The sequence below is a fragment of the Lithobates pipiens genome, unplaced genomic scaffold, assembly GCF_037356315.1.
Source record: "Lithobates pipiens isolate NorthernLeopardFrog02 unplaced genomic scaffold, aLitPip1_a1.2 Scaffold_23, whole genome shotgun sequence".
Lineage (NCBI taxonomy): Eukaryota > Metazoa > Chordata > Amphibia > Anura > Ranidae > Lithobates > Lithobates pipiens.
In genome coordinates this window covers 53,065,614-53,093,516 of record NW_027507785.1, presented here as the reverse complement: position 1 = coordinate 53,093,516, position 27,903 = coordinate 53,065,614, and the positions used below count along the sequence as shown (strand labels likewise).

At 46.6% G+C, this 27,903-nt stretch overlaps 1 protein-coding gene across 1 annotated transcript in view; it reads right to left on the bottom strand.

Annotated features, from left to right (window-relative positions):
- Positions 1-27,903, bottom strand: part of GRIP2 (glutamate receptor interacting protein 2) — a 293,045-nt gene that overhangs the window by 33,132 nt on the left and 232,010 nt on the right. Inside the window, exons 14-15 of the mRNA XM_077451617.1 lie at positions 22,105-22,185; positions 1,267-1,330 (exon numbers count right to left, since the gene is read on the bottom strand). Of these exons, the coding sequence (XP_077307743.1) occupies positions 1,267-1,330; positions 22,105-22,185 (145 nt within the window). The remainder of the gene's footprint in view (positions 1-1,266; positions 1,331-22,104; positions 22,186-27,903) is intronic.

Genomic DNA, 27,903 nt, shown 5'->3' with positions numbered 1-27,903 from the left:
ACACTCGCCTCCAATGTAAGGGGCCCCTACACTCGCCTCCAATGTAAGGGGCCCCTACACTCGCCTCCAATGTAAGGGGCCCCTACACTCGCCTCCAATGTAAGGGGCCCCTACACTCGCCTCCAATGTAAGGGGCCCCTACACTCGCCTCCAATGTAAGGGGCCCCTACACTCGCCTCCAATGTAAGGGGCCCCTACACTCGCCTCCAATGTAAGGGGCCCCTACACTCGCCTCCAATGTAAGGGGCCCCTACACTCGCCTCCAATGTAAGGGGCCACTACACGTGCCTACAATGTAAGGGACCACTACACGTGCCTCTAATGTAAGGGGCCACTACACGTGCCTCTAATGTAAGGGGCCACTACACGTGCCTCTAATGTAAGGGGACACTACACGTGCCTCTAATGTAAAGGGCCACTACACGTGCCTCTAATGTAAAGGGCCACTACACGTGCCTCTAATGTAAAGGGCCACTACACGTGCCTCCGGTGTAAGGGGCCACTACCATTGGCGGCCACTCCATACAGGGCCAAGGGCACCGCTCCCCTAATCTACATGGAGGGCGCCAGATACTTGGATTTCTATGGGGTTTTTTTAATTCTTTTTTTTAATTTCACATGATTAGAGGCTCTAATTGGCTTAAAAAAAATGGTGGGCTCTGGGCACAGAGCACTGCACCCCAAGCCCACCCACTTGTGTGACAATAGCAAATTAATATTAGTTATTGACTTCCTGCTTCTCCTCCCGGTCAATCAGGAAGTGGGTCTTAATACCCGATTGGCCGAAAGATGAAGCGACCGTATTGGCCGGGAGCAGGGGGAAGCCGCCGAAGCTGCCAGTGGCCTGGATGAGGTAAGTGCAGGGCTGATGGACGGACAGACGATTGACTGAGCGACAGGGGTTTGACCGCCTGATCAACCAACCGAGCAACCGGAGGGGGTGGGGTGGAGGGTTTGACCGACTGATTAACCCACCAAGCGACGGGGATGGGGGGGGGGGGGGGGTACACCACATTGCTTTTCTTCTATTTATTCTCAAGTTACGGCTTACATGAGTGGCCTGTGTGCTGTAGAAAGAATAATTCTTAGCAGGGGTTCCCTGAGTCCTGAACATTATTTAGAAGGGTTCCTCTAGAAGACGAGGAGTTCATTATTCGGACTGTGATCCTATACAACTGTCTCCTACAATATATCACTGCTTCGGTTTAGTGCTGCCTCACTGCCTAGAAAAATCTATCAAACTCACGCATCGCTTGCAATACCCACCTGTGTGCGACACTGCCCTTCTTAATGTCAGAGATTATCAGAGGTTCTCCCGGTTTTCTGCTGGCTGAAAAGAGGAACAAAAATAAATAAATAAAAAGATTAAAATAAAGTTTCTGTACATCTTTAATACACAATGCCACTGCACATTATAGCTATTCCATTGCTGTCACTGGTCCATATAAACAATTCAAACAAAAGTTATTTTCTGCTCGCAAGCCCTTCATGCTGGGTCACCACCCTGGCTGACCTGGTGCTATGGCCAAGCTGAAGCTCCAACTCGTCCCAAACGATCAGTAGATCCAATAGAAAGAATACGGCAGGGGCGTAACTATAGGGGGTGCAGCAGTTGCGACCGCAACCGGGCCCTGTGATGCAGGAGGCCCATGCAGCCCCCTCTACATATGGCCGGCAGCAGCATAGGCAGCTAGGGGTACCAGTGCACCATGCACACGAGTGGCTGGAGGTGGAGGGTGACTAGCAGAGCTCCATGCTCGACTATCGCATTGGCTGCTCTTTAGTTGTGCATTCCCCGCATGACCTGTGTCCTCGGCCGGCTCCTCAGAGTACCCCTCTCCTGCTCCATGCATTGCCGCTCAGTCCGATGTCTGTTCTCCTCAGGCAGAGTCCCACCCCCCGAGTCCAGCCCACACTGCATACTTCTCCCGGGTAAACAAACTTTAAGCATACAGATGCAGTGCAGCCCTATGAGAGCCGGTGTTTTGTCATACAACCTCCTCCATCCGATAGTGTCCGCTGCGTATTGCGCATGCGCAGTACACAGCAACACAGATTCCAAAAATTGCCGAGGATGAACGACGCCTGCGCCGGGAGTCCAGGTTCTATCCCCACTATCCAAGTGGACATAGAGTAGGAATAAAAAAGAGCCGAGGGCAGTGAGGCCGAGCCCGAAGCATGGCGAGCGAAGCTCGCCCGCGAGGGGCCCTCTAATATTCACAACCCTATGTCCGCTTGGATGGTGGGGCTACCACCTCCACTCACGGCGCAGGCGCCCTTCAGCTTCGGAGATTTTCCGAAGCTTCGTCTGCTCCATACTGCGCATGCACAGTACGGGGCGGACACTATTTCATGGCCGGACACTATACGGCAGAACACCGGCTCCCCGGAGGACACTGCAGGCTTGTCTGCCAGCCCCCCTCCTCCCCCGTCATACACAGATGAAGAAAGGTCTTTCTGGGAGATATGCTGATCGCCCGTCCAGCACACTGGATGATTGATGATGGTGAGTGAGAGGACCCCATCCCCCACACACCATTACATACCCCCTCCATCTCCCCCTGGGGACAGGGACCACTTCTCACGTGGGGACAGGGACCCCCACCTCCCCTGGGGACAGGGACCCCTTCTCACCTGGGGGCAGTAACTTAATCTGCCCTGGAGAAAAGGACCTCATCTTTTCTGGGGACGGGGACCCCATCCTGCCTAGGGACAGTCCCCCAATGGGGCACCTAAAAAAAAAAAAAAAAAAAACTACTGATACCAGTGGTGGAACTACAGGGCTCACAAAGGTCATACCTGTGACCACGCCCTGGAGTTCCACTGCCGGACTCGGACGGAAGGGCCCTGGCTGGGGTTCAGGGGGGCCCTTCATGGTTTCTTGCATCGGGGCCCTGAAGGTTCTAGTTACGCCACTGGAATCCGGTGTCACACTCAAAGATCCAATGCATGTAAAGCTTTATTGTTCCGGACAAGGCAACACAAAGACCTGCCGGGGAGGAAAAACTCATTCTCCTCTGACACGTTTAACCCAAAACAGTGCTTAATCGTAGATATCGCTCACAATCCCTTCATGCTGGGTCACCCCCCTGGCTGACCAGGTGCAATATCCAAGCAGGGGCTCATCCTCTCCCCATGCTACCAGTGCACCCAAAAGAAAAAAAAGAAGAAAAAACTCAATGCAAAATGTATTGTTTTGGACAAGCAACACAAAGCCCCATCTGGGAGGACCTGAACCAAAACCTGGGTATAATCATAGAGACCTGCTATTAAGCCCAGTCCTAGGTGACACACAGCTTTGGGGCTTTAGGTTGCTTTTCCAGAACAACATGGCGCCAATCACACACTCACACAGCTGCTCGTCTTTGGACATGTTTCAGGCGTGAGTGATTAATTTTTTTATTTTTAGTCAATTGAAAACTAGTTACTAGGCATGAAAAATGTGTTTTCTAGGTGCTCCCATCAAAGTCTATTGGACCCAAAATGTATGCCCAAAAAAGCAGCTCACCTACTTTTTTTGAGTGACAAGTTACAAGCTCTGTGCTCAGGTGTGAAGGGACATTATTGAATATAAGGGAAATTCTAGTGTTGGGAGACCTTCTGGTGAAGCTTCAAAGGAGCTTCAAATTGCTGAAGAGTGAATGGGCCCTAAAACTTTACATGTGGTGGATTCAAGGTGTGCCACCAGCTTCTTTCTTTCATTTAAATCTACGTGTAGCCCCCTGATGTTTAGGCAAGGTTGCTATGAAATTTAGTTGCCAGGCGATAGTTGCCTTGGCCAATTGTTAGGAGACCAATTGATTCCTCTCTAAATCTGGACTTGTTGCACCCTTTCTCTTCTGTCATTGGGGGGCACTATGCTAGTGTCATTAGATAACACAGGGGCTTTGCAAGCTCAGACATGAATGAATGGGGCGTGTCAGCCAATGGGCAGGGATTTTCTTTGGTCCCTTGGCCTTTTTATTTGGGTGGAGTCAGGTGATCAGGGTTCGGTGCCACCTTGACGGCTGTCTGGGTGGACGTGTGTTGTGCTGCCCTGGGCTGCTGGGCTGGAAGCCTAAGGCCTATCCCGGGGACATTGGGCTGCTAGGCTGCCTGAGAGCCTTTCCAGGAGTGGGAGAGAAGCATAGGGATGGGACTGCTGGCTTGTAGTCCAACCAGAAGTAGTGGTTGAGCCGGAAAGGGAACCAGCTGTGGTCGGAGGTAGAAGGGGAAGCTGTCGCCACTTCGCCCCATTCTTCCTTCCGGGGGCCTGCGGACTTCCGACTCTGTGACGGCCGGAACTGCGCGACGTCCATCTTCAGTAACGGCACGCGCTGGGGGAAGAAACACCACGGAGGCCCATTTCTTCACAGTGCATGCGCCAATTACATCATCGGCACACTACAAATGAAATATCTCGGCGCACGTTTAGGAGGTATTTCCACTACCTATAGGCTTTATTCTAGGCTTACCTATAGTTAAAAGTCACTAGGGAGGGTTTACAAACACTTAAATCACTGACCACGCAGCTTCTTTATCTTTCAATCCTTGGCTATGCTCCAGTTTAAGTTGGTGCCATGACCATTGTCCCAGGTTTCCTGTTTCAGGGTGGCTCCTTTCTCTTGCAGCGTCCTATGGAGCCACCTTTGTATGCAGGGGCCAGAGTTGTGTCAACCTACACCAAGGGTGCTCAACCTTTTAGCTGCTAACTTTTAATAATTAGACACTCACCTGCATCCAGGTCTCTTCACCATGCTTCGGTCCTCGGAGACGGCATACTAACTGTGGGCAGCCGGCTGCTCACTGCACATGCACAAGCCGCGCTACGCTATCTGATTGGTCAAGCAGCATTCTAGGACCATATGTCCCAGAAGACTACAAGGCAATCTGGCCAAAAGTGGGAGGGAGTGGGTATCTGTCAAAAACAGGTACCTGCTCCCCCCCTTCCCCCCCCCCAACAAAAAAAAATTGAAGGAGGAAGAGGGAGAAGAGCGGAACTTCCCCTTTTGGGTGAAGTTCCACTTTAAGTTATTTGGTAATCAGTTGAGGGCCACAATGAAATTAAATGGCTCAGATTTTTTATTTTATTTTTTTAATAGCATAATGAACATTTTTTTGCCTGCAGCCACTGAATGCCGGCAAGAGGGAGAGGGGGAGAAGCCGGCTTTAAGCAGTTGCAGGAGGAAAATGGAAAGAATTGGTTCCTGTATATGTTGCTCCTCCCTTCCAAGTGTAAAACAGAATGCGACAGGGAGGTTTGCACGGGCCCCTTGGAGGATGGGGCGGGGTCACCACTGCCACCTCTGACGCTACACCAGAGGTTGGGTATGTGTGGTAAAAACCCGTCTCACCTATGGGGGTTTACTGACCCCCAAACCGCAAATTTAAATGAGACCTTACTGTCCTGAGCCCCCTATGGGGCAGCTTTCACACTGATGTGCTGCGGCTTACCCGCACGGCGGGCGCAGGACAGGGCACCTGCGGCTTTCCTGTGAATTAGCTGCTCTTTGCCATAAACTTTTATTGTTTTGTCTTGCAAGTGTGGTGCACTTTCTGAAAGCGCAGCAAAACTTCTGCATATAGGAGCTCAGAAAGCGCACCAAACCTGCAGGGTACAATAGAAGTTTCCCTGGTTTGAGGTCAAGGGCCACATCACAGGGCTCCACAGGGCCGCAGGTTAAACACCCCTGCCCTACACTGGTGTGTATCAACAGAAACACACAGCCCCCTAATATAGGATACAAGGCTCCTCCCTCCTCCAAACAGACTGGCACTGTCCACTCGTAACCCTTTCCTGTAAAGACCGGAGTCCTGGGAAGCAGCACAGAGTGCCAACCAGTGCCAGGACAAGGTCATCTAGAGCCCAGGGTGAACAGGCCAAATTGTGTTGGCAAAATCCCCCCCCCCCCTCCAGATTACTAACCTGCATGCTTACATACTAAACCTAAATTTCTCCTTCCTCCCAGCACAAATCCACCACCTACTGAAATCCCCCATCCCAGCAAAAATCTTTGCCTCCCAGCTCAAATCCTCTCTCTTCCTATATGCCCCCAGCACCTCCTATCCCCCATCCTAGCACAAATCCCCTCACCAAAATCTCCCCTCCTAGCACATATACCCCCCCAAAAATGTTTCTCTCTTAGCACAAATCCCTGCCCCCTCTACCATATTCTAGCAACCCTCCTCCTCCCCCAACACAAATCCCCTCAAATCACCACTCCTACCCCCCCCCCCCCAAATTTCTCCTCCTATAACAATTCTTACCCCCTGCCACCCCCCAAATTCCTTTTCCCAAAACAAATCATGCCCCCACCTCTCAATACCACAGCGCCCAGAGCAGCTGCCTCCCCCTGCCCCTCCCTGGAGCCAGCAGCATTGAATGTTGTAAACTGTTATGCCGCGTACACACTTTCCAATGGCAAATGTGCGATCGGAGCTTGCTGTCGGAAATGCGTAGGCTCCATCGAAGAGTTTCCATCGGAATTTCTGACGCACAAAATTTGAGATCCGATTCCCAGATTTTCCGATAACCGTTGTCGGAAATTCCGATCGTGTGTACACAATTCCGACACACAAATTTCCACGCATGCTGGGACTCAAGCAGAAGAGCCGCTCTGGCTATTGAACATAATTTTCCTCGGCTCGTCGTACGTGTTGTACGTCACCGCGTTCTTGACGGTCGAAATTTTCTACCAACTTTGTGTGACCGTGTGTATGCAAGACAAGTTTGAGCCAACGTCCGTCGGAAAAAATCCCCCGGATTTTGTTGTCGTAATGTCCGATCGCGTGTACGCGGCATAAGTGCTTGGGGTAAGAATTTGACCATATAGTATGCTGGGGGAATGTATATTTTATTGCGCTCGATGTGCTAAATTCAGAGGGTTTATTATAACTTTGAGGAAGAAAAGACCACAAATGTCTCTCACGTCAGGTTAATATTCGGGTACAGGGCAGCGGGTTTGCACGCATTGCAATGCCAGGCAATGTCCCAGAATGCCCCTGGGCAGAAGTCACGGGAAGCAGAGGCAATAAATCACTGAAACAACAGAACTAATCCTTCCGCAGGGACTGGAAGACGGAGCAGGAAGAATGGAAGGGGAGATTGATGCCGCAATGATAATAGATGTCTAATTAATTCACCATCTCCTCTGCAGGGAAGGATGATAAACGAGGGGAAGGGGGGGGGGCGCTCGGAGGTGGCGGTGGATTCCCGCATATGATGGCCAGTTTGGGGGGGAAAACAAGCCCCCAGGCTCCGGGCTCTCCGAGGAAACCGCTAAACGCATCATAATTCACAGCGCGCCGCCCGTCCCCAAACACAAAGGGATGGGACTGTACAAACAAAAAGCTACTCGGACAATATAGAAAATGATTTCCAATACATCAGCACCGGGGGGGTTATTAATCTTTCCTATACCGGATCATTAATGAACGCTGCGAGTTTGCATGTAAATGGGATCATTCCTTATATCCTCAGATAGATATGTCGTTATCTGCGCAACTAGCCAAGGAACTGATATTCGCAGTGCGCTGTCAAGCAGTTATTGGGACGTAAAGTGTTACTAAACCCAAGAGCTTGCACTCACTATATCTGATCTCCCACAGTACACAGAACATAGAAATGCAATCATTTTAGTAAATATAAACTGATAAATACCTTTTCTCATCAGCAGTATAGAGCAGTCTTGTGACTTCTATCAGTGTCTGGTTAAAGCTTGTAGGAGGAGTTTTATCATTCTTCCCTGATTATGCTATGAGGCTGCAGGACCCCTGACCCTCTGTCTGGACAGTGCTGATTGGCCCTGTGCTGATCACATGCACTCTCCCAAGTGTAAAAAAAAAAAAAAGCTCTCTAGCTATACACTCCAAACTGAGCATGTGCAGAGTGCCCCCAAGGCTCAGTTCCTTTAGGACAGGGATATGCAATTAGCGGACCTCCAGCTGCTGCAGAACTACAACTCCCATGAGGCATAGCAAGACTCTGACAGCCACAAACATGACACCCAGAGGCAGAAGCATGATGGGAATTGTAGTTTTGCAACAGCTGGAGGTCCGCTAATTGCAGATCCCTGATTTAGGAGATGGATTGAAGACAGTGGAAGAAGGGGAGGATCAGAGAAGACAGGCTCAAACAGCCTTTTTACAGAATGCAGAGGATTAACCCCTTAGGTTCCACAGTGAGTATGACGAGCATGATTTACTGTGTATACAGACCGATTTTACTGTTGTGGGTTTAGTAACACCTTAAACGCTTCCGGACCAGCCGGCGCAGTTTTACTGAGGCAGGTTGGCTCCCCTGCACGAAATCACATTTACTGTACGTGCACAGCAGGGGTGCCAAAGCTCGTGGCCGACGGTCGCGGTGACCGCACAGCCACGAGCGATCGTGAGCTGGGGACACAGAACAGGGATGAGTGTATGTAAACACGCACTTCCCTGTTCTGTTCTGACAGGAGTGACAGATCGTGTCTTCCTATTGGCTAAGAACCACGATCAGTCACTTCCTGTAGTTAGTCCCCTCCCCCCTTCAGTTGGAATCACCTCCCAGCTTACACAGTTAACCCCTTCACCGCCCCCTAGTGTTAACCCCTTCACCGCCAGTGACATTTTTACCGTAATCAATGCATTTTTAATCACGCTGATCAGTGTATTAATGCCAATGGTTCCAAAAATGTGTCAAGACTGTCCCACGTGTCTGCCATAATGTCGCAGTCATGATAAAAATCGCAGATCGCCACCATTACTAGTAAAAAATAATAATAATAATAATAAAAATGCCATAAATCTATCCCCTATTTTGCAGACGCTATAACTTTTGCGCAAACCAATCAATATACGCTTATTGCGCTTTTTTTTTTTTTTTTTACCAAAAATATGTAGAAGAATACATATCAGCCTAAACTGAGGAAAAAATTTTTTTTTCATATATTTTTTTGGTGATAATTATAGCAAAAAGTAAAAAAATAATTTTTTTTTCCCCCAAATTGTCGCTCTTTTTTTTGTTTATAGCGTAAAAAATAAAAACCACAGAGATGATCAAATACCACCAAAAAAAAGCTCTGTTTGTGAGGAAAAAAAAGACGGCAATTTTTTTGGGGTACAGCGTCCCATGACTGCGCAATTATCAGTTAAAGCGACGCAGTGCCGAATTCGCAAAAAGTGCTCTGGACAGGAAGGGGGTAAATTGATCGGGGCTGAAGTGGTTAAAGTCTTGCATGGCTGTACCGGCTCCTCTCCACTACTGAAAAGTCTTACTCTGATTCCACTGCACACTGTGAGCTTCTCACAATGTCCATTAAAAGCTGCAGCAGCTCGGATGTAGCCTGTGTCATTTCTTTGCTGGAGGACGTCCAGCATCTTCTAGACCGGGGGTAGGCAACCTCGGCACTCCAGCGGCGGTAAAACTACAAATCCCATCATGCCTCTGCCTCTAGGAGTCATGCCTGTGATTGTCAGGGTCTTGCAATGTCCCATGGGACCTGTAGTTTCAAAACAGCTGGAGGGACGAGGTTGCCTACACCTCTTCTAGCCCTTTCCTCCCCAGCCTGACTGTCCCTGCTCTGCCTCTTATATTCATTGGATTTGAATTCTTTCAATCATTGAGGCTCAGCACCACATAGGGTGGTCTGCATTACAGCCTGCCTAGAAACGCCCACTCCTCCAGAATGACACCCACCCATCAAGGCATTTTTATATTTGCATAACTCCTCCCAAGAGCCAGCCCACTGCTTGCACCAGAGCGGAGGACACTTGAGAGTACTGAGGCTGGGTGCTGGGATGTTTTCAGGAAGCCATGCACAGCACCCCGCCGGCTCCTCCCACCAGTCATGATCTTCCTGCATTGCATAGAGAAGCACAAACATACAGCGCCGCAGGCTCAGATTGTATCACGATGAAAAGTCATAGAAAGAGAGTTTGCCACAGCTAGCTGACTGTACTGTTTGCGGACCACATCCCTAATACGTAGAGTAAAAAGCAAGTTCCTCAAGTTGGGATTTTAAAAACGGACCACAAACAGTAATCGTAAAAAAAAAAAAAAAAAAAAAAAAAAAAAAAAAAAAAAAAAAAGCTAATGTATTAATATATAGGACAGTAAACAATATTCAAAAGATAATAAAAAAAAAAAAACACGTGTTGGGGGCAGATATGAAAACAGCTGAGAGGGAAGCCCAAAATGGTCAAACAGACAGAGCGTACAACGCGTTTCGAAAAATCACGGTGCAGATCTTCTTTAGGGACTAAAGGGCTTGAAACTTCCAAAATGGTGACTTAAGTCCCAAGTGTAAGTGCTCCACCCAAACAGCAGAGACTCATAACTCAACAAATGTAAAGAGAAAATGGTCCGTCAGAGCCACACATGAACAGAAGGTTGGGATATCACCGCCCAACATTGTACGCCAGGTGAGAAGTACAAAGACAAGTGTGTCTTGTCTACAGTCAAGCATGGTGGTGGGGGTGTCATGGTCTGGGGCTGCATGAGTGCTGCCGGCATTGGGGAGCTACAGATCATTGAGGGAACCATGAATGCCAACATGTACTGTGACCTACTGAAGCAGAGCATGATCCCCTCCCTTCAGAGACTGGGCCGCAGGGCAGTATTCCAACATGATAAGGACCCCAAACACACCTCCAAGACCACCACTGCCTTGCTAAAGAAGCTGAGGGTAAAGGTGATGGACTGGCCAAGCATGTCTCCAGACCTAAACCCTATTGAGCATCTGTGGGGCATCCTCAAAACGGAAGGTGGAGGAGCGCAAGGTTTGCAACATCCACCAGCTCAGTGATGTCATCATGGACGACATCACTGCAACCTGTGGCAACCTGTGAAGCTCTGGTGAACTCCATGCCCAAGAGGGTTAAGGCAGTGCTGGAAAATAATGGTGGCCACACAAAACATTGACACTTTGGGCCCAATTTGGACATTTTCACTGTTCAGCACTGGGTGTGGATTCTTGGCATACACTGTGTGACAGCTGATTGGAGGAAAGGCGCACACCCCCACTCCTTATAGACAGAAGAAGGAAGGAATGTGCTGAGCCGTGCTGTGACAAGACAAGCTCTCTGCTAATCTATTTATAGCACCCACCCTGACACAACACAGCTGACTGCCTGCTGGTCTCCTCTCCCGATGCGATAGCTGCAGGGGAAGGTGCTGGGAAACCCCAGCTGATACCAGCCGAGATGAGGAGAGGAGGAGAGCGGCGGGCAGTCATGTGAGCGCCGAGTGGAAGTAAACTATCATACCGCATATTTTTTGAAATAACATGCACTGGGCAGCTTACTTCTATATATCAGAGGTAACTATAGAAGGAAAACACAGTTATTTTTAGTGCAGGAGGGGTAAAACTGACAGGCAGAGAGGGGAGGGGGGAGAAGGACAGAGGAGAACATAGGACAGGAGAGATGCAGCAGATGGAGGCATGTACTCTGGCCACGGTGTCAGGGCTCAGCAGCCCTGATCATCGTAGTCAGTTTTTAGGGGGCAGGTATAGCCAGGCAGGATCAGCCTGTTTTTAGGTGATACAGGGGGCCAAATGACACAGCACAAGCACTGTGCTGTATAACATGCTTTAAGGGAACAGGATACATTTTTATTTATTTTTTTTGGTTTAACAAACGCTTTAACTGTAAACGGAGCCCTCCAGCGCAGCGCTGTCACGGTTCCCCAATGCGGCCATCTTCCCCCGGTCTTCCTTCTGCGTTTGCGGGCTCCAGGCTGTATGAGTGGCCGGGGGGCCACGATGACGTCACTCCTGCCCACGTGCGTGGGAGCCCTCGCCTCCAGGACTGTATTCCGTCTCTTCAGGCGGCATGCACCGGTGGCGTCCCCAGCTGCGTGTTGTGCGAATATCTCCTAAACGGTGCAAATTTAGGAGATATTCACTGCACCTACAGGTAAGCCTTATTATAAGCTTACCTGTAGGTACAAGTCCAAAAGAGGATGCTGTGCCCATAGACTTCATTTAAGTATTCATCTATGGGGGGGGGGGGGGAGTGGGTCAGGTTAGGTCAGGGTAAGGAAACAAAAAGGATAAGTGCATTTTTTAAGTGCACTTATACTTTAAAACCGCTGACAGGTAGTAGTTGACTTTTGTTACCTGGCACAACTGACAGCTGGGGGATTTGAGTTTGCAGTTGAAATGAACGGCCCTCTCCCACATGCGCTTCTATTTGATTATAAGCTGATGAACTGCCTTCTCCGGAGTAATGATATGCAGCGTGCGATACCTTTCAGCAGTTTAGTGCAGTCAGACCCATGAAAAATTAATTCTGATTGTATGATACGAGTTGCTGCACTTTGCTGTTTGCTTAATAAGGGGAATAGAAATGCACAGAAGTGTGGATATCCACAGCAACCATTTTTCATCCCCCCGACGGCCCTAACGCGATGAAAGGCGCAGGACGGTTGTGAAGCACTTTTTTTTTTTCTGACAGTGCTGGGTCGGCGGTCACCAGTTTATACTCCATTGTCTATTTGTATGTTCTCCTTGTGTTTTTAGTGGGTATGCTGCCGCAATCCAAAAGATGCTGGAATTTTAAATCCAAACCAGGGGCGGCCCCGTCCATTAAAGAGGGATTCCACCAAAAAAAAAAATATTAAAAGCCAGCAGCTATAAATACTACAGCTGCTGACTTTTAATAAATGAACACTCACCTGTCCCGGGGTCCAGTGATGCCGGCAGCCAAGGCCGATCGATCGCTCGGCTCTCGGCTGCTGCCGCCACCATTCTAGGTGAGGGAATCAGGAAGTGAAGCGAATCGGCTTCACTTCCCGGTTCCCTACTGCGCATGCGCGAGCCGCGCCGCGCAATAGGAAATCTCCGCGCTGTCACTGGGACCCGTGTGTGTCCCAGCAGACAGCGCGGCAGGGCAGGAAATGGCGTAGACTCCCACGGGAGTCTATGCCCGGAAGTGGGTGAAAATACCTGTCTTTGACAGGTATCTCCACCCCCCTCGCCCCTGAAAGGTGTCAATTGTGACACCGGAGGGGGGGAGGGATCCGATCAGCGGAGGTTCCACTTTAGGGTGGAATCCCGCTTTAACCACTTCAGCCCCGGAAGGATTTGCCCCCTTCCTGACCATAGCACTATTTTGCGATTCGGCACTGCGTCTCTTTAACTGACAATAGCGCAGAGACAATAGGACAGGAGAGATGCAGCAGATGGAGGCATGTACTCTGGCCACGGTGTCAGGGCTCAGCAGCCCTGATTATCGTAGTCAGTTTATAGGGGGCGGGTATAGCCAGGCAGGATCAGCCTGTTTTTTTTTTTTTTAGGCGATACAGGGGGCCAAATGACACAGCACAAGCACTGTGCTGTATAACATGCTTTAAGGGAACAGGATACATTTTTATTTATTTTTTTTGCGACGTTGCACCCAAACAAAATTGACGTCCTTTTTTCCCCAAAAATAGGGCTTTCTTTTGATGGTATTTGATCACCTCTGCGTATTTTTTTTTTTTTTGCGCTATAAACAAAAAAATACGACAATTTTGAAAAAAAAAAAAAAGCAATATTTTTTACTGTTTGCTATAATAACTACCCCCAAAAAATATATAAAAAAAAAAACTTTTTTTTTTCCTCAGTTTAGGCCGATATGTATTCTTCTACATATTTTTGGTAAAGAAAATCGTAATAAACGTTTATTGATTGGTTTGCGCAAAAGTTATAGCGTTTACAAAGTAGGGGATAGTTTTCTGGCATTTTTAATACATTTTTTTTTTTTTTAACTAGTAATGGCGGCGATCAGCTATTTTTATTGTGACTGCGACATTATGGCGGACACAGTGGGCACTTTTGGCGCTATTTTGAGACCATTCACATTTATACAGTGATCAGTGCACTGATTACTGTGTAAATATGACTGGCAGAGAAAGGGTTAACACTAGGTGGCGCTGTAGGGGTTAAGTGTGTCCTAGGGAGTGATTCTAAGTGTGGGGGGGGGGAAGGGCTATGTGTGACATAACACTGATCATCGCTCCCGATCAGTATCCTGTCACTAGGCAGAACGGGGAAATGCTTGTTTACATCAGTATTTCACCGCTCTTCCTCTCCGTGAGACGATCGCTGGTATCCCCACAGACATCGAATCCGAACTCCTGCTGGGCACACGCCCACTTTACCGATCACGCGAGATCATGTACAGCTACGTGATTTCGTGCAGCGGAGCCAACCTGCCGCAGTATAACTGTGGCGGCTGGTCCGCAAGCGGTTAAGGGTACACGGGCTCCACCCCCTATATGGTTAATGGATAGATTCATGCATAGCATAAATTAGAGTTGCACTGATACTAGTATCAGTGCCGATACCGAGGATTTCCACAAGTATCAGTACTCGTGCAAATGCACCTATACCTGAAACCGATACTTTCAGGCATGGCTCTTTGAGCTGTCAGCGGGTCTCTCCAGTGTTATTGGAGCTGTCAAAAAAAAAAGAAAAAAAAAGCAGCTGGCAATGCTTATTACCAACATTGCTCAGCCCTGAAACACTAAAATAAAAAAAAACATTGTTTCTTTTTGTATCTTTCGGTTTCTTCATCTGCAGATCAAAGGGATCAACAAATGTTCCTCTGTTTAACCCCTTATTAAATCTTTATTTACTCTAATCAGCCTTAATTAACTCCCTATTCTCCTCCATTTAATTATTATTTTGCAGATTTTTTTCTTTTGTTCACATCTATTTTATAAACGATAAACAATTAAAACTTTTTTTTTTGTTTGCTTTGTTAGTGAATATTTTTACACATATATATTAACATATAATTTACACATTTCACTTTTAAAAAGCACTAAATAAAAAAAAAAAAAAAATCAGTTTATTTAATTTGTAAATAACTTTTCAATGCTTTGTATCATTGCTGACAGCTGAAGTTAAAACAAAACAGTTGCGGTAGTTATCGGTAATTGGTATCGGTGAAAAAAGTATCGGTACTCATAAAAAAATTAAATAAAAATGGTATCGGTGCATCCCTAGCATAAATCTATCCACGGGCGCCGCGGCCACCCCCTATTAATGCGTCCGGCCCCTTTCAGGACTTTTTGAAGAACTGGATTAGAGCCATAGGCTCTAATAGGCTTCAAAATAGGGTGGACTCGGAGCGCAGAGCATTGCGCTCAGAGGCCACCCAGGTGTGTTAAAAAAGCAAAGGAATATTCGCTTTTCTAACACTGAATCGCCTCTCCGCCAATCAGGAAGCACCCATTTCCCGATCGACTGAAAGGTCAGGTGATCCTATAGGACACCTAGGAGGAGGAGGTGGGGGGGATGCAGGGCGGAAGGCACAATGCGCCCCCCCCCAAAGAAAAAAAAACATCAGCTGCCACTGATGCAAACCAAATCACTAAATGTATTTATTTTTTAAACAAATCTTTTCTAGATGGTGGAAATATTTATAATAAAGTAATTATTATTTTTTGCTAAAAAAAATAAAAAAAAATAAAAATAATAAAACTGCTTTGTTCCTCTTTGAAGAATCTTGTCTGGGCTGTTTGCCCTCTTTTTCTCCATGTTTTTTTCTATATCCAATCACTCGGCTTTTTTTTATAGCTTGAACTTGGTGGAACTCTACATCTACTGTTGAGTTCCTGAACCTATTTTCTGAGAAAAAAAAAAAAGCCTTGCAATCACTACATTTTGATATAAGCTTTAACATATTAAAGGGATTGTAAAGCGTATTTTTTAATTAAAGTGGTTCTGCGGTCTGCTCGGAAGGATTATCCAGGTAACTGCACCCCCCTCCCCCCTGAAAGGTGCCGATTGTGGCACCGGAGGGGGGGAGGGATCAGATGAGCGGAACTTCCCCTTTAGGGTGAAGAACCGCTTTAAAATAATAAACATGTTATATGTACCTGTTCTGCGTAAGGGTATTGCACAAAGCGGCCCCGATCCTCCTCTTCTGGGGTCCCCCACCAGTGCTCTGAGTTTCTCCTCTTCTCGATGCACCACCATAGGAAGCTGCTTTCTACAGGGAAACACCTGTGGGCTCGCTACCGAGCCGAGCTGTGTGCATCTATTGGGGCACACACACACACACACACAGCATGGCTCAGCCCAGCCCCCCACACAGGATTTGATTGACAGTTACATGTTTTGTCACAGTTGACACTGCCAGCTGTTACAGAGAAAGTCATCATGGGGGGGGGGGGTCCCCATGAAAATTTTGCTATGGGGCCCTATGATGCGTAGTTATGCCGTTGAGATGCATAATTAAGAGGTGGTCAGGGACAAGTTTTATTCTGTTTCAGTGCTACCTAGAGCAAAGAGGGAATTTATGAGTCAAGTCAAGCTGCAATAATATGATAAATCTATTTCTAATTCCTCCTGTTTAGCCGTACTTTGCTGCTGTCAGGGCTGGGCTCAGCCCTTCCTTCTCTGAGCTGGCCGCTCAGCTGTCGGCCAATTGCCAGCTCCCATCTCTCCACAGTTACTCAGCTGTTGATGATATCCTGCTCGTTAGTCCTGCCTACTTTAGCCGCCCAGCCCAAAGGATCTCTGCCTTCGCCTTGGTCAACATCACAGAAACTATCTCCTGTGTTCCTGTTTAAAGACTTGCTTTGCTGACATCCCTTCTGGCTCCAGATCCTGCTTGCTGTTCCACTACATTGATCCCTGACTTCTGGCTTGGCTGACTATCCATTCCGGTTACTGAACTTTGGCTATGTTTTGACTACGTTTGTTCTTTTTACTTTTATTATTAAAACAAGTGTGATTTAACTGTACTTCTGTCTCGGGCTGATTTCATGGTTTCCGACAGCTGCGAAAGCAACATTTTTGCATGTCCATAGAGCACTAACATTTGTGCATTGTGGTGTGCTATAGTGCAAGTACCCTTTTTTTTTAATATGTGCATTGAAGTGCACAACGTACAAGGGGAAAGAACCTCCATGACCAAGTCCCATGTTTAATATTGATTGGACTCTGGGTAAAACTTTTCTTGGGGCCCCCCCCATGCAGTTTCACTCTCCACCTGCTCTGAGACATACAATAAATAGCAGCTAGACTCAAAATCAGTTTACTGAATCGGATCAGGCAGCTATTGTGATTGGTTGCCAGAGGTTACATTGTATCATTACCGCTCACTGACTGGTTGCTAGAGGTTACAGCACACATTACAGCTCACTGATTAGTTGCCAGAGGTTACAGCACATGATTTCTGCTTTTTGATCGGTTGCTAGAGATTACTGTGGATATGACTTCAGGGGAGCATAATATACATATCATGCCCCCCTGAGGGGGGGGGTGCATGATACCCCCCATTTACATATGAATGCCGCTGCTATTTACATATGAATGTCTGTAATTTACATGTAAACACAGGGTCTGCAGGTGAGTCATCTTTACTAAACAATAGGGCAGAGCTGGGCAGCATTAGTAGCAGCACTTCACACTGAGATATTGGGACACAGCACGGAACTAAAATTTCAAGGGACGAGGCAATTTAAACCAGGATAGTTGGCAAGTATGAGGCAGCTGCTTTGGGCCCCACAACAATGACAGGGCCCAGGGCAGCTGCCCCTTTTGCCCTGCCTTACAAACAGCCCTGGGCATGGCTTGGATGGAGCTAGGCTGAGGCTGTTAATACCTGCAGGACAGTCGGGTTGTTTGGTGTGCGGCAATCAGAATTTTCTTTCCCCTTGTTGAATACACAGACCCGGGAGTCGGCACCCACAGTGGACATAGTAGCCTGAGCGGTAACCTATATGCTTTCAGTGCACAAAGCACAGCAAAGTTATCTATAAAAGGCAAAGCAGTAGCGCACATCAAAACTTAGAAATGCACCCTGGTGTGAATGACCCCTATTTGACAGTACGACTGTAAGCATTAGATTTCTAGCTCCTCTGGGATACGGACCGATAGATATGTCTCAAGAATCCTTTGCAGCAACGTGTCAGAGCTCCGTAATTGAGATAAAATGTATAAATGTGATCTTTATGGGTTATTTTTTTTTTTTTTTGTGCTGCCCGTTAGACAAGCCAAAAAAAAAAAGACTTCATAGACCTTAAATCTTGTATTCAATTTTCATACGAAAAACCTCATAAAACTGATTAAGAGGCATTTCACAAAACAGCTAATTACTAAGCATCAACGCCTGCAGAGAATAATTCTTACTGACGAGGAGAAGTGCACTCATGCGCTGAACTGTAAAGCATTGCAGAGCAGTTATGTTTCTTTATCTGTGCATTAGTTTAACTACATACATCTTCAGAGTCCATTAATCATAAGAACTGGAGCCGTCCCGGATGTTTGTATAGCGGATCATAAATATGCAGGAGGAAAGGGAATTACAATAATTTCTTTACAAAAGGCGTGTGGAGGAAAAATATGAACGATATGTGAGAGAGTGTGCACAAGATGATCAAAGAAAATACTGATGCTAAAAAGTCTAAACAAACTTTTAGTTTAAATTAAAGGAGAAGAATATTTAAAGCTTTTTTATCCCATACTTCTCTCCTATGGATCACAAGAGTGCAGTTCATTCTGCACTCCTGTAACTGTTTTTAAGCTGACTGCGGGCTAAAACCCGCTGTCAGCTGATGCCACTAAGCTAGTCCAGGCTTAAGGAGGATCTCATATGGTCGGGATCCCCCTAAAAGCCTGGATCGGCAGCTGGCTCAGCCTCTCAGCAATCCACCGAGAGCCTGAGACAGCCCCTTCTGCAATCCAGAGCTCCCGTGAGCGTTGGTGGGCAGAGCAGGGAGCTGCGACTGTCAGTAAGTGGCTCTCTGCTCTCCCCACCAACGCTCACTGGAGCGCTGGATTGCCGAGGGGGCTGTCTCAGGCTCTCGCTGGATTGCTGAGAGGCTGAGCCAGCTGCCGATCCAGGCTTTTAGGGGGATCCCGACCATATGAGATCTTCTTCAAGCCTGGACCGGCTTAGTGGCATCAGCTGACAGCGGGTTTTAGCCCACAGTCAGCTGAAAAACAGTTACAGAACGAAGGGGGAGAACTGAGCAATCAGCAGTGTTTGATTGCTCAGTTCTCACTGCATAGACAGCAGGGGACAGATGTAACATCAGATCAAATTCTGCATCCACCCAGGTGAGTATATATTTTTTTTTACACTCACAAACTTTTCTTTTAAACTAGTGTCAGGCACTGGCTGCCAGTATTGAGGAGGAATATGTGGCTCCTAGGTTCCTGACCTCACGTGTTCCGTTCTTGGTCCAGGAACCCGAAAGGTTTGTGGAACTTTGGTTTTCGATAAAGACTCTATTCTGTTCTTGGCCCAGGAGTAGAACAGGTACATTTGAGATGACAAATGCCTGTGAAAAAAAGACATATTGTCTGAATGACATGTGCGATTCGTACGAATCGAAAATTCGTACGAATTTCCGAAAATTCGTACATTTGTACGAATCCGAAATACGAATTTTTATGCATACAAATTCCGTACGAAATATCAAATTTCTTTAACGAATTTCGGATCCAAATTCATAACGAAAATTCGTAATTGTTCGAAAAGTTAACGAACCTAAAAGTTAAAACCCCAGGAAGTCAGCACAGGGATGGTGGGAACCTATGGGGAATTTCTATGCTTACGAATTTTATACGCAATCCGAAATTTCGTTAACAAATTTCGGATCCAAAATTAACAGAATTGTGACTGGTGTTTTGTTCGCCAATCAGAGGAAGTCAACACAGCACAGGGATGGTGGGAACCCCTCATAATGGACACACAGCAGGTGTACAGACCTGGGAACTCAGCACAGGGATGGTGGAAACCCCTCATAATGGACACACAGCAGGTGTACAGACCTGGGAACTCAGCACCGGGATGGCGGGAACCCCTCATAATGGGTACAGATGGTGTATAGACCTGGGAACTCAGCACAGGGATGCCAGGAACCCCTCATAATAGGCACAGATGGTGTATAGACCTGGGAACTCAGCACAGGGATGGTGGAAACCCCTCATAATGGACACACAGCAGGTGTACAGACCTAAGAACTCAGCACAGGGATGGCAGGAACCCCTCATAATGGGCACAGCGGGTGTATATACCTGGGAACTCAGCACAGGGATGGTGAGAACCCCTCATAATGGGCATAGCGGGTGTACAGACCTAGGAACTCAGCACAGGGATGGTGGGGACCCCTCATAATGATAAATTCATCATAACGAACTTTCATTATTTTAACGAAAAGTTTACGAATCTAATGAAAATTCGTATGTCGTACGAATCTGAATTGAATTTCGTACACAAATTCTGAAATACTATTATTTTTTCGTACGAAGCGGAACGAAACAAAACAAAATTTTTGGACGGCGCCCATGTCTATTGTCTGAAACATGTCGGCGCCATCTTCAGTATTTAGCAGGGCAGCTACTGTGATGTATACGTTTCTGTATTGATTGAGCTTATATTTTTTTTACCAATTTATATTACATGAATTTTATCTAATAAAAAATATATATTTTAAACACCTACTGGTCTGTCCGCAAATATCCTGAGGGGTTCTTTGCTGTGCCTTGTGCACTAGGCCTATTTTGCTTGTCCACTGGATTGGCCAGACCAGTCTGTGCACGCACCGTCACCCTATCATTTTTTTCTTGGCCCAGGAGTATGGAGGCTTTGTAGAGCTTTGGGTGGGATAAAGTCTGCAGGACTAGGTCCAGGCTTTACTTGTTAGCAAGACATCACTACTTAATCTCAGCTTCCTATCGATAAAGTCTCCATTCTGTTCTCGGTGCCCAGAGACCAGGGCTGGACTGGGACAGAGATTTGGCCCTGGACTTTATCCAGACCGGCCCACTTACATTTTGAGTGTCCAATCAGCACTCCCTTACATCAGAGTGTCCCATCATCACCCCCTTACATCAGAGTGGCCCACTGAGCCATCGGCCCACCGGGAAACTCCCGGTAGTCCCGATGGCCAGTACATGCCTGCCAGAGACTTTGTAGAACTTTGGGTTAGATAAAACCTTGATTTCACATCCTGAGTAGAATAGCCTGTCCCCCTGCTAGCATGTTGCAGAGAATGGCCCTTTGCTCTCTGTGTGCAAGCAGTGGTCCGTCTGCAGAGCTCTGGTACACCCCCTGCTGAGTCAAACCTATTCTCCAATCAGCAGTGAGCATGAGTTTTACCGAGTGCAGTAGCTCTAGCTCAGACACGCTCCCTAAACAGCTGAACTCTGGGAGCAGAGGAAAGACTTATCAGTTTGTAATATTCCTTTGTTTTCCAATCAGCAGACAGGGGGGGCGTGTCCTGGACCAAGCTGTGCTTCTTAGCTGTGCTAGAGGTCAGAGATGTGTTACATGTATATCAGAGGAGCAGATAGGAGCTTTGACTTATCTGTAGTTTAAGAAAGTCAATCTAGTTCATAGGTAGCGCAGAAGCTTCGGTGAGGCCGCTCCCAACAAAAACAAGGCACCCCTTTTCTAGGGGACACAAAATTAAAAATCCATAGGTAACATGTCAAATGAGAGAGCTAGACCAAAGATGTAAGAGTCCAAAATCTTTTAATATTAGTACAACAGAGAAAAGTAAGGCTAGATGTATGGTTGGGGGGGGGGGGGTTTAAAATGCGTGGTTGAGACACTTTTTTTTAGCCCCTCCCCTCAGACCGTCCCCTGCAATGACAGCAGATAGGGATGTTTACATACCACAGTTCGTGCCTGTAGCAAAAACTTTCCAACATATTGCGATCAGCAACCTATTCAAGAGATTGGGGAAATGCCATGAACGTCCGCCCCATCACCTCCTCACCACCTGCCAGTAGCCTCTGAAATGCGGATCAGTCCTGCAGCTGCTTTAGATACACGTCTAAAGAAAGCCTAAATGCGTTTTGAGGGATCAGACATCCCCCCCCCCCCAGTATTAGCAGGTGACATTTATAGGCCCTTGTGAAGGGGAAGTGTCGGAATCCCCGAAACGCGTTGGGCGCTCCACGTCGAACTGTTATGCAGAAATACGAATATGAAAAGATTTTGGACTAAACATTTTGGGTCTGGCTCTCTCAGTGTAATTCCGTCTTGGCGGGAGTGTTTGAATCAAAAAGACTGGCCAAGCAGAGTTACAAATCCTTTCGGGAGGCAAAGACAGATTATATATATGCACTCCAAGCGCGCGCCTAGCCGCTTTGCCTGGAGTTCCAGCCTTCGATCCACTGAACCGTTACTCACAGCTGATTGTGATGCCCAGCTCCACGCCTCTCTTCTTCGGCAGCTTGACGTGAAACGTACCACTGCTCGGAACCACGGACTCTTGGAGGAAGCAGAGAAGGGGGGAATTAATGAGGGAAATGTAGGTCAGCCTGCAGTCAGCCATCTGTGCCGAGCGCCTATACATTGTAAGGAGGGGAGGACTGAGCAGCAATAAAAACACACATCAATGTAAAAATTATACAAATACACATTAAAGTGAAACTCCAGTCGTTCATTTTTAGCCCACCCCCGCCCCACGAAGACCCAATTCTCACTTTCTCGAAGACTGGACACATTCTTTAGATGGCCAAGTAGACTCTTCCTTCAGCTTCATCTTTATACTCTGTATTTATATAATTATTACTTTATAAACTTTAGGGCCTATATAATGCAAGTGCTTAATATGCTTCTCTCTTGTATTTATTTTCTGATTGTCAGAAAATGATTTGCATCTAGCATATTGAACTATGCCAAGTTTCCGTTGTACTTTTTTGAAACTTCAGTAAAAACTATTGGAAAAGAAATAGATGAAAGAAAGAAAAAAACGCACCCTGCCACTGCATATAGTATGCACATTGTACAATAAATACTGTACATAGTACATTTTACCTCTTAGATAGACATCACTGTGACGGGAGTCACTTTGGGTGGGGGGCTTGTGGAACCCAGCTGAAAAAAAAATGCTTTTTTTGGGTCATGGACCCCTTTAGCTGGTTCCATGACCCAAAGAAAGGTTAAGAACCACCGTTCTATGACAAAACATCTATAATGTCCCTTAATTTGCACCCCCCCCCACACACCAAAAATTATAATCATTAAAGTGGTTGTAAACCCTTACAAACCACTTTGACCTACAGGTAAGCCTAGATTAAGGCTTACCTGTAGGTCCAAGCAATATCTCCTAAACCTATATGGTTTAGGAGATATTTGCCCAAAAACGGGCACCGATGTCTACGGCGCATGCGCCGTAGACAGCGGCGCGCAGGCGCACTGAGCGCGGCATTCTCAGCGACGGAGCTGCTGCGCGTGTCGGCTCCCGTGCGCATGCGCGGGAGCGACGTCATCGCGGCTTCGCCGAATGACAGCGGCGGTGCTGCGAGACCCCACCAACAAGATGGATGCGGCGGACTACAGGGGACAGCGGCGACTTCGCTGGCTCCTGTGTCAGGTGAGTGACACATAATGGGGTAGTATGCGATGCACAGTAGTCCATTATGCTTTGCCTTTGCAGGGAATGAAAGAGGAAGTAAACCCATCAGGGTTTACTTCCTCTTTAATGATTCCATGTTTAAATTAATCCAAACTTGTATCATTAAAATCAAATAATCATTGTTGGAATAATGGAATATTACGGGTCGGCTGGATATGAACTTCTTTTTGTATATCTCCATATCCAAACACCCCTAAGATGGAGTCCAAAAAAACTTTTTAATCATTACTGTATACCTGTGACTCTACCAGAGAAGGGTGATCCCATGTCTTGTCTTTGTAAGAGATGTGGTAGTTGGAAAGAAATGTGTATTTTGGTGTGGATTTCTCAACCACAGCGTCCCAGAGTGATATAAAAAGACACGTGATTTGACTTTCCGGCAACCATACAAAAATGGGATATGTTTTGGGTTGAGTTAGCCTAAGAGGTGTTCACTTTTAAGAGGTGTAGCCCCCCCCCCCCCCCCCCACCCAATAGAATAGAAAATAATTTAACAGAAAATAAAAGAGTATAATATAATAAATTAAAACAGAACAAAATGGGATAGAAAATAAACGAAGAGAATAGAATGGAATAGAATAAAAAGGAATAGAATAATAATAAAAAATAAAAAATAAAATCGATCTTCTGAAATTCGAATAAAATAGAAAAAGAATAGAATTAAAAAAACAAAACAATAGAATAGAAATAATATAACCATTTACCAAAATTCAAATAGAATCAATTTGAATTGGAACGGAATAGAAAAGAATAGAGTAGAATATAAAATAACACAATAATATAGAAAAAAAAACAACAGAATAGAATAGAATGAATATAATCATCTATGCTTTTCTATTCTATTTAAATTCTAATTGATTCTATTTGAATTTTGGGAAATTGTTATATTCTTTCTATTATATTGGGGGTTTTTTTTCAATTTTTTTATTCTATTCTTTCATTTTCTATTCAAATTTATTCTATTCGAAATTTGAATTTTGGAAGATGGTTATATTCTTTCTATTCTACTTTTTCTATACTAGATTTTATATTCTATTCAAATTTGAAACGATATAACAATTTCCCGAAATTCAGATAATATCATTTCAAATTTGAATAGAATAGAAAATATAATATAGAAAAAATAGAATAGAAAGAATATAACCATCTTCAAAAATTAGAATTTCAAATGGAATAAATTTGAATAGAAAATAATGGAATAGAATAAACAAATAGAAAAAGAATACCATTTAAAAAAACAATAGAATAGAAAGAATTAAAGAGTTTATTCCGTTTCCCAAAATTCAGATATTTTCTATTCTATTGTTTCTTTTTTATTATTTTATTTACTATTCTATTATAGTCTATTTTATTCTTGTTTTTCTATTCTATTCTTATGTATTCAAATTCAAATTTATTCTATTTGAAATTCTAATTTCTATGTTATTCTATTCAATTAATTTCTATTATATTCTAGTCTATTTTATTCTATATTTTGTTCTGTTTTACACTATTATAGTCTGTGCTTTTATTCTCTGTTATAATCTTCTCTACTCTATTTTTTTCTAGTCTTTTCCTTTATTTTCTATTCTATTTTATTCTCTGTGGACATTCCAAAACAATTCGAAAACAGTTTGCATTAGAAAAGTAATCGAAAACTATTCAAATTTAATCCGATTTTTTTTTAAAGTTATTTTGGATTTATTTCAATTCGGTATTATTGTAATTTGGAAATTCGGATACATCCGAATTTCTGAAAACTAGAATTCGTTCGAATTTCAATTCAGAACGAAATTAACCGCACATGTCCACTCTGGAGGTGCCATCCTGCCTTTGGAGTGTCAAGGGGAAAGAAGGAGTGAAATCACACACCGAGGCCCCATATCATAACATCCATTGAAAAAAAGCCTTAAAGCTGTTAGGAGGTGCCGTCATAACTGTTGATTTTCAGCATTCCCTAGAAGTCTTTATATGATATTGGAGTGCTGAACTCTGCAGTAATATTATGGAGCATTGAATATGAATTTGAGGCCTTGGAAGATGCTCTGCATCAACAGGGATATTCTGCAGGACCCCCCCCCCCAGGAAACTCTGCAGGACCCCCCCGAGGAAAAACTGCAGGATATCCCTCCCCGAGGAAACTATGCAGGACCCCTCCAACCGATGAAACTCTGCAGGAGCCCCCCAGGAAACTCTGCAGGACCCCCCCCCAGGAAACTCTGCAGGACCCCCCCCCCCCAGGAAACTCTGCAGGACCCCCCCCCCAGGAAACTCTGCAGGATCCTCCCAACCGAGGAAACTCTGCAGGACCCCACCCCAGGAAACTCTGCAGGATCCTCCTCCCCGAGGAAGCTCTGCAGGACCCCCCCCCCCAACCGAGGAAACTCTGCAGGACCCCCCAACCGAGGAAACTCTGCAGGATCCCCCAAAACCGAGGAAACTCTGCAGGATCCCCCAAACTGAGGAAACTCTGCAGGATCCCCCAAACCGGAGGAAACTCTGCAGGATCCCCCAAACCGAGGAACTCTGCAGGATCCCCCAAACCGAGGAAACTCTGCAGACCCCCCCGAGGAAAAACTGCAGGATATCCCTCCCCGAGGAAACTATGCAGGACCCCTCCAACCGATGAAACTCTGCAGGAGCCCCCCAGGAAACTCTGCAGGACCCCCCCCCAGGAAACTCTGCAGGACCCCCCCCCCAGGAAACTCTGCAGGACCCCCCCCCCAGGAAACTCTGCAGGATCCTCCCAACCGAGGAAACTCTGCAGGATCCTCCCAACCGAGGAAACTCTGCAGGATCCTCCCAACCGAGGAAACTCTGCAGGATCCTCCTCCCCGAGGAAACTCTGCAGGACCCCCCCCCCCACAGGAAACTCCAACCCCCACAAGGAAACTCTGCAGGACCCCCCAACCGAGGAAACTCTGCAGGATCCCCCAAACCGAGGAAACTCTGCAGGATCCCCCAAACCGAGGAAACTCTGCAGGATCCCCCAAACCGAGGAAACTCTGCAGGATCCCCCAAACCGAGGAAACTCTGCAGGATCCCCCAAACCGAGGAAACTCTGCAGGATCCCCAAACCGAGGAAACTCTGCAGGATCCCCAAACCGAGGAAACTCCTGCAGGATCCCCCAAACCGAAGGAAACTCTGCAGGATCCCCCAAACCGAAGGAAACTCTGCAGGACCCCCCCAACCGAGGAAACTCTGCAGGATCCCCAAACCGAGGAAACTCTGCAGGATCCCCCAACCGAGGAAACTCTGCAGGGACCCCCCAACCGAGGAAACTCTGCAGGACCCCCCCAACCGAGGAAACTCTGCAGGACCCCCCCAACCGAGGAAACTCTGCAGGATCCCCCAAACCGAGGAAACTCTGCAGGATCCCCAAACCGAGGAAACTCTGCAGGATCCCCCAAACCGAGGAAACTCTGCAGGATCCCCCAAACCGAGGAAACTCTGCAGGATCCCCCAAACCGAGGAAACTCTGCAGGATCCCCCAAACCGAGGAAACTCTGCAGGACCCCCCCAACCGAGGAAACTCTGCAGGACCCCCCCCCCGAAACCGAGGAAACTCTGCAGGAGCCCCCCAACCGAGGAACCTCTGCAGGACCGACCTCTCCCCCTCCCGAGGAAACTCTGCAGAACTCCAGAGAAACTCTGCAGGACCCCTCCCCCCCAGGAAACTCTGCAGGACCCCCCTCCCCGAGGAAACACTGCAGGACCCCCTCCCCAAGGAAACGCTGCAGGACCCCCCCCAACCGAGGAATCTCTGCAGGACTGCCCACCCCAGGAAACTCTGCAGGACCCTCTGAGGAAACTCTTCAGGTCCGAGCCCCCCCCCCCCCCCCAAGGAAACTCTGCAGGACTGCCCAGAAGAACCCCACTGATAACCTTCCATATGGGTAGGCTTTCCACTTTTGCCTTAAGGTGGATACCCCCCTTAAGTTGCCTTTGTATCAAGGCATTAAATGTCGTCAATGCTTGTAAAAAGAAAATCCCGTGCAGAATGAGTGTTAGCGCCGTTCTCTGAAAGCAATCTCATCTGCCAGTCAAGCAGGACAGCGGGATCACCAAAGGAGGAGGATTTCTGACAGCTGCAAGAAAACAGCTGTCAAGTGATAACTTGAAATTGTTGCAAGAGACGACTAAGCCGGAAGCTAAATCGTACATTATAAAGGGACGTGTCAGCTGTGCGGAGGGAGAAGATATGGCTGGTTGCTGTGAAAAAAAAGAATCACCATCATTACTTTAAAATGGCAACATGATCATAGATTTTGAAGATTTAAAAAGGCTGTCAGAGCATGCTGGGACTTGCAGTGCTACTAGAGAGCAGTAGGTTGCCAGTCAGCTCTCACAATCTATAATGACACGTTCTTCTGCTTTTATTGGCTATGTGGAGTGCGATTCCTCCATTTTCTGGAACAATACGACATGAACTGCAGAAATACACCAGAAGTCAATGTGTACACACAAACCCACGCTCAGTCTGTTGTGGTTGTAATAAACATCCATTTTATCTGGCTCCAGTTCACATTAATGAGATAAAGTGTGATTCTCAACTGATCTGCATTTAAAGGGAAACCTGCACTGATAG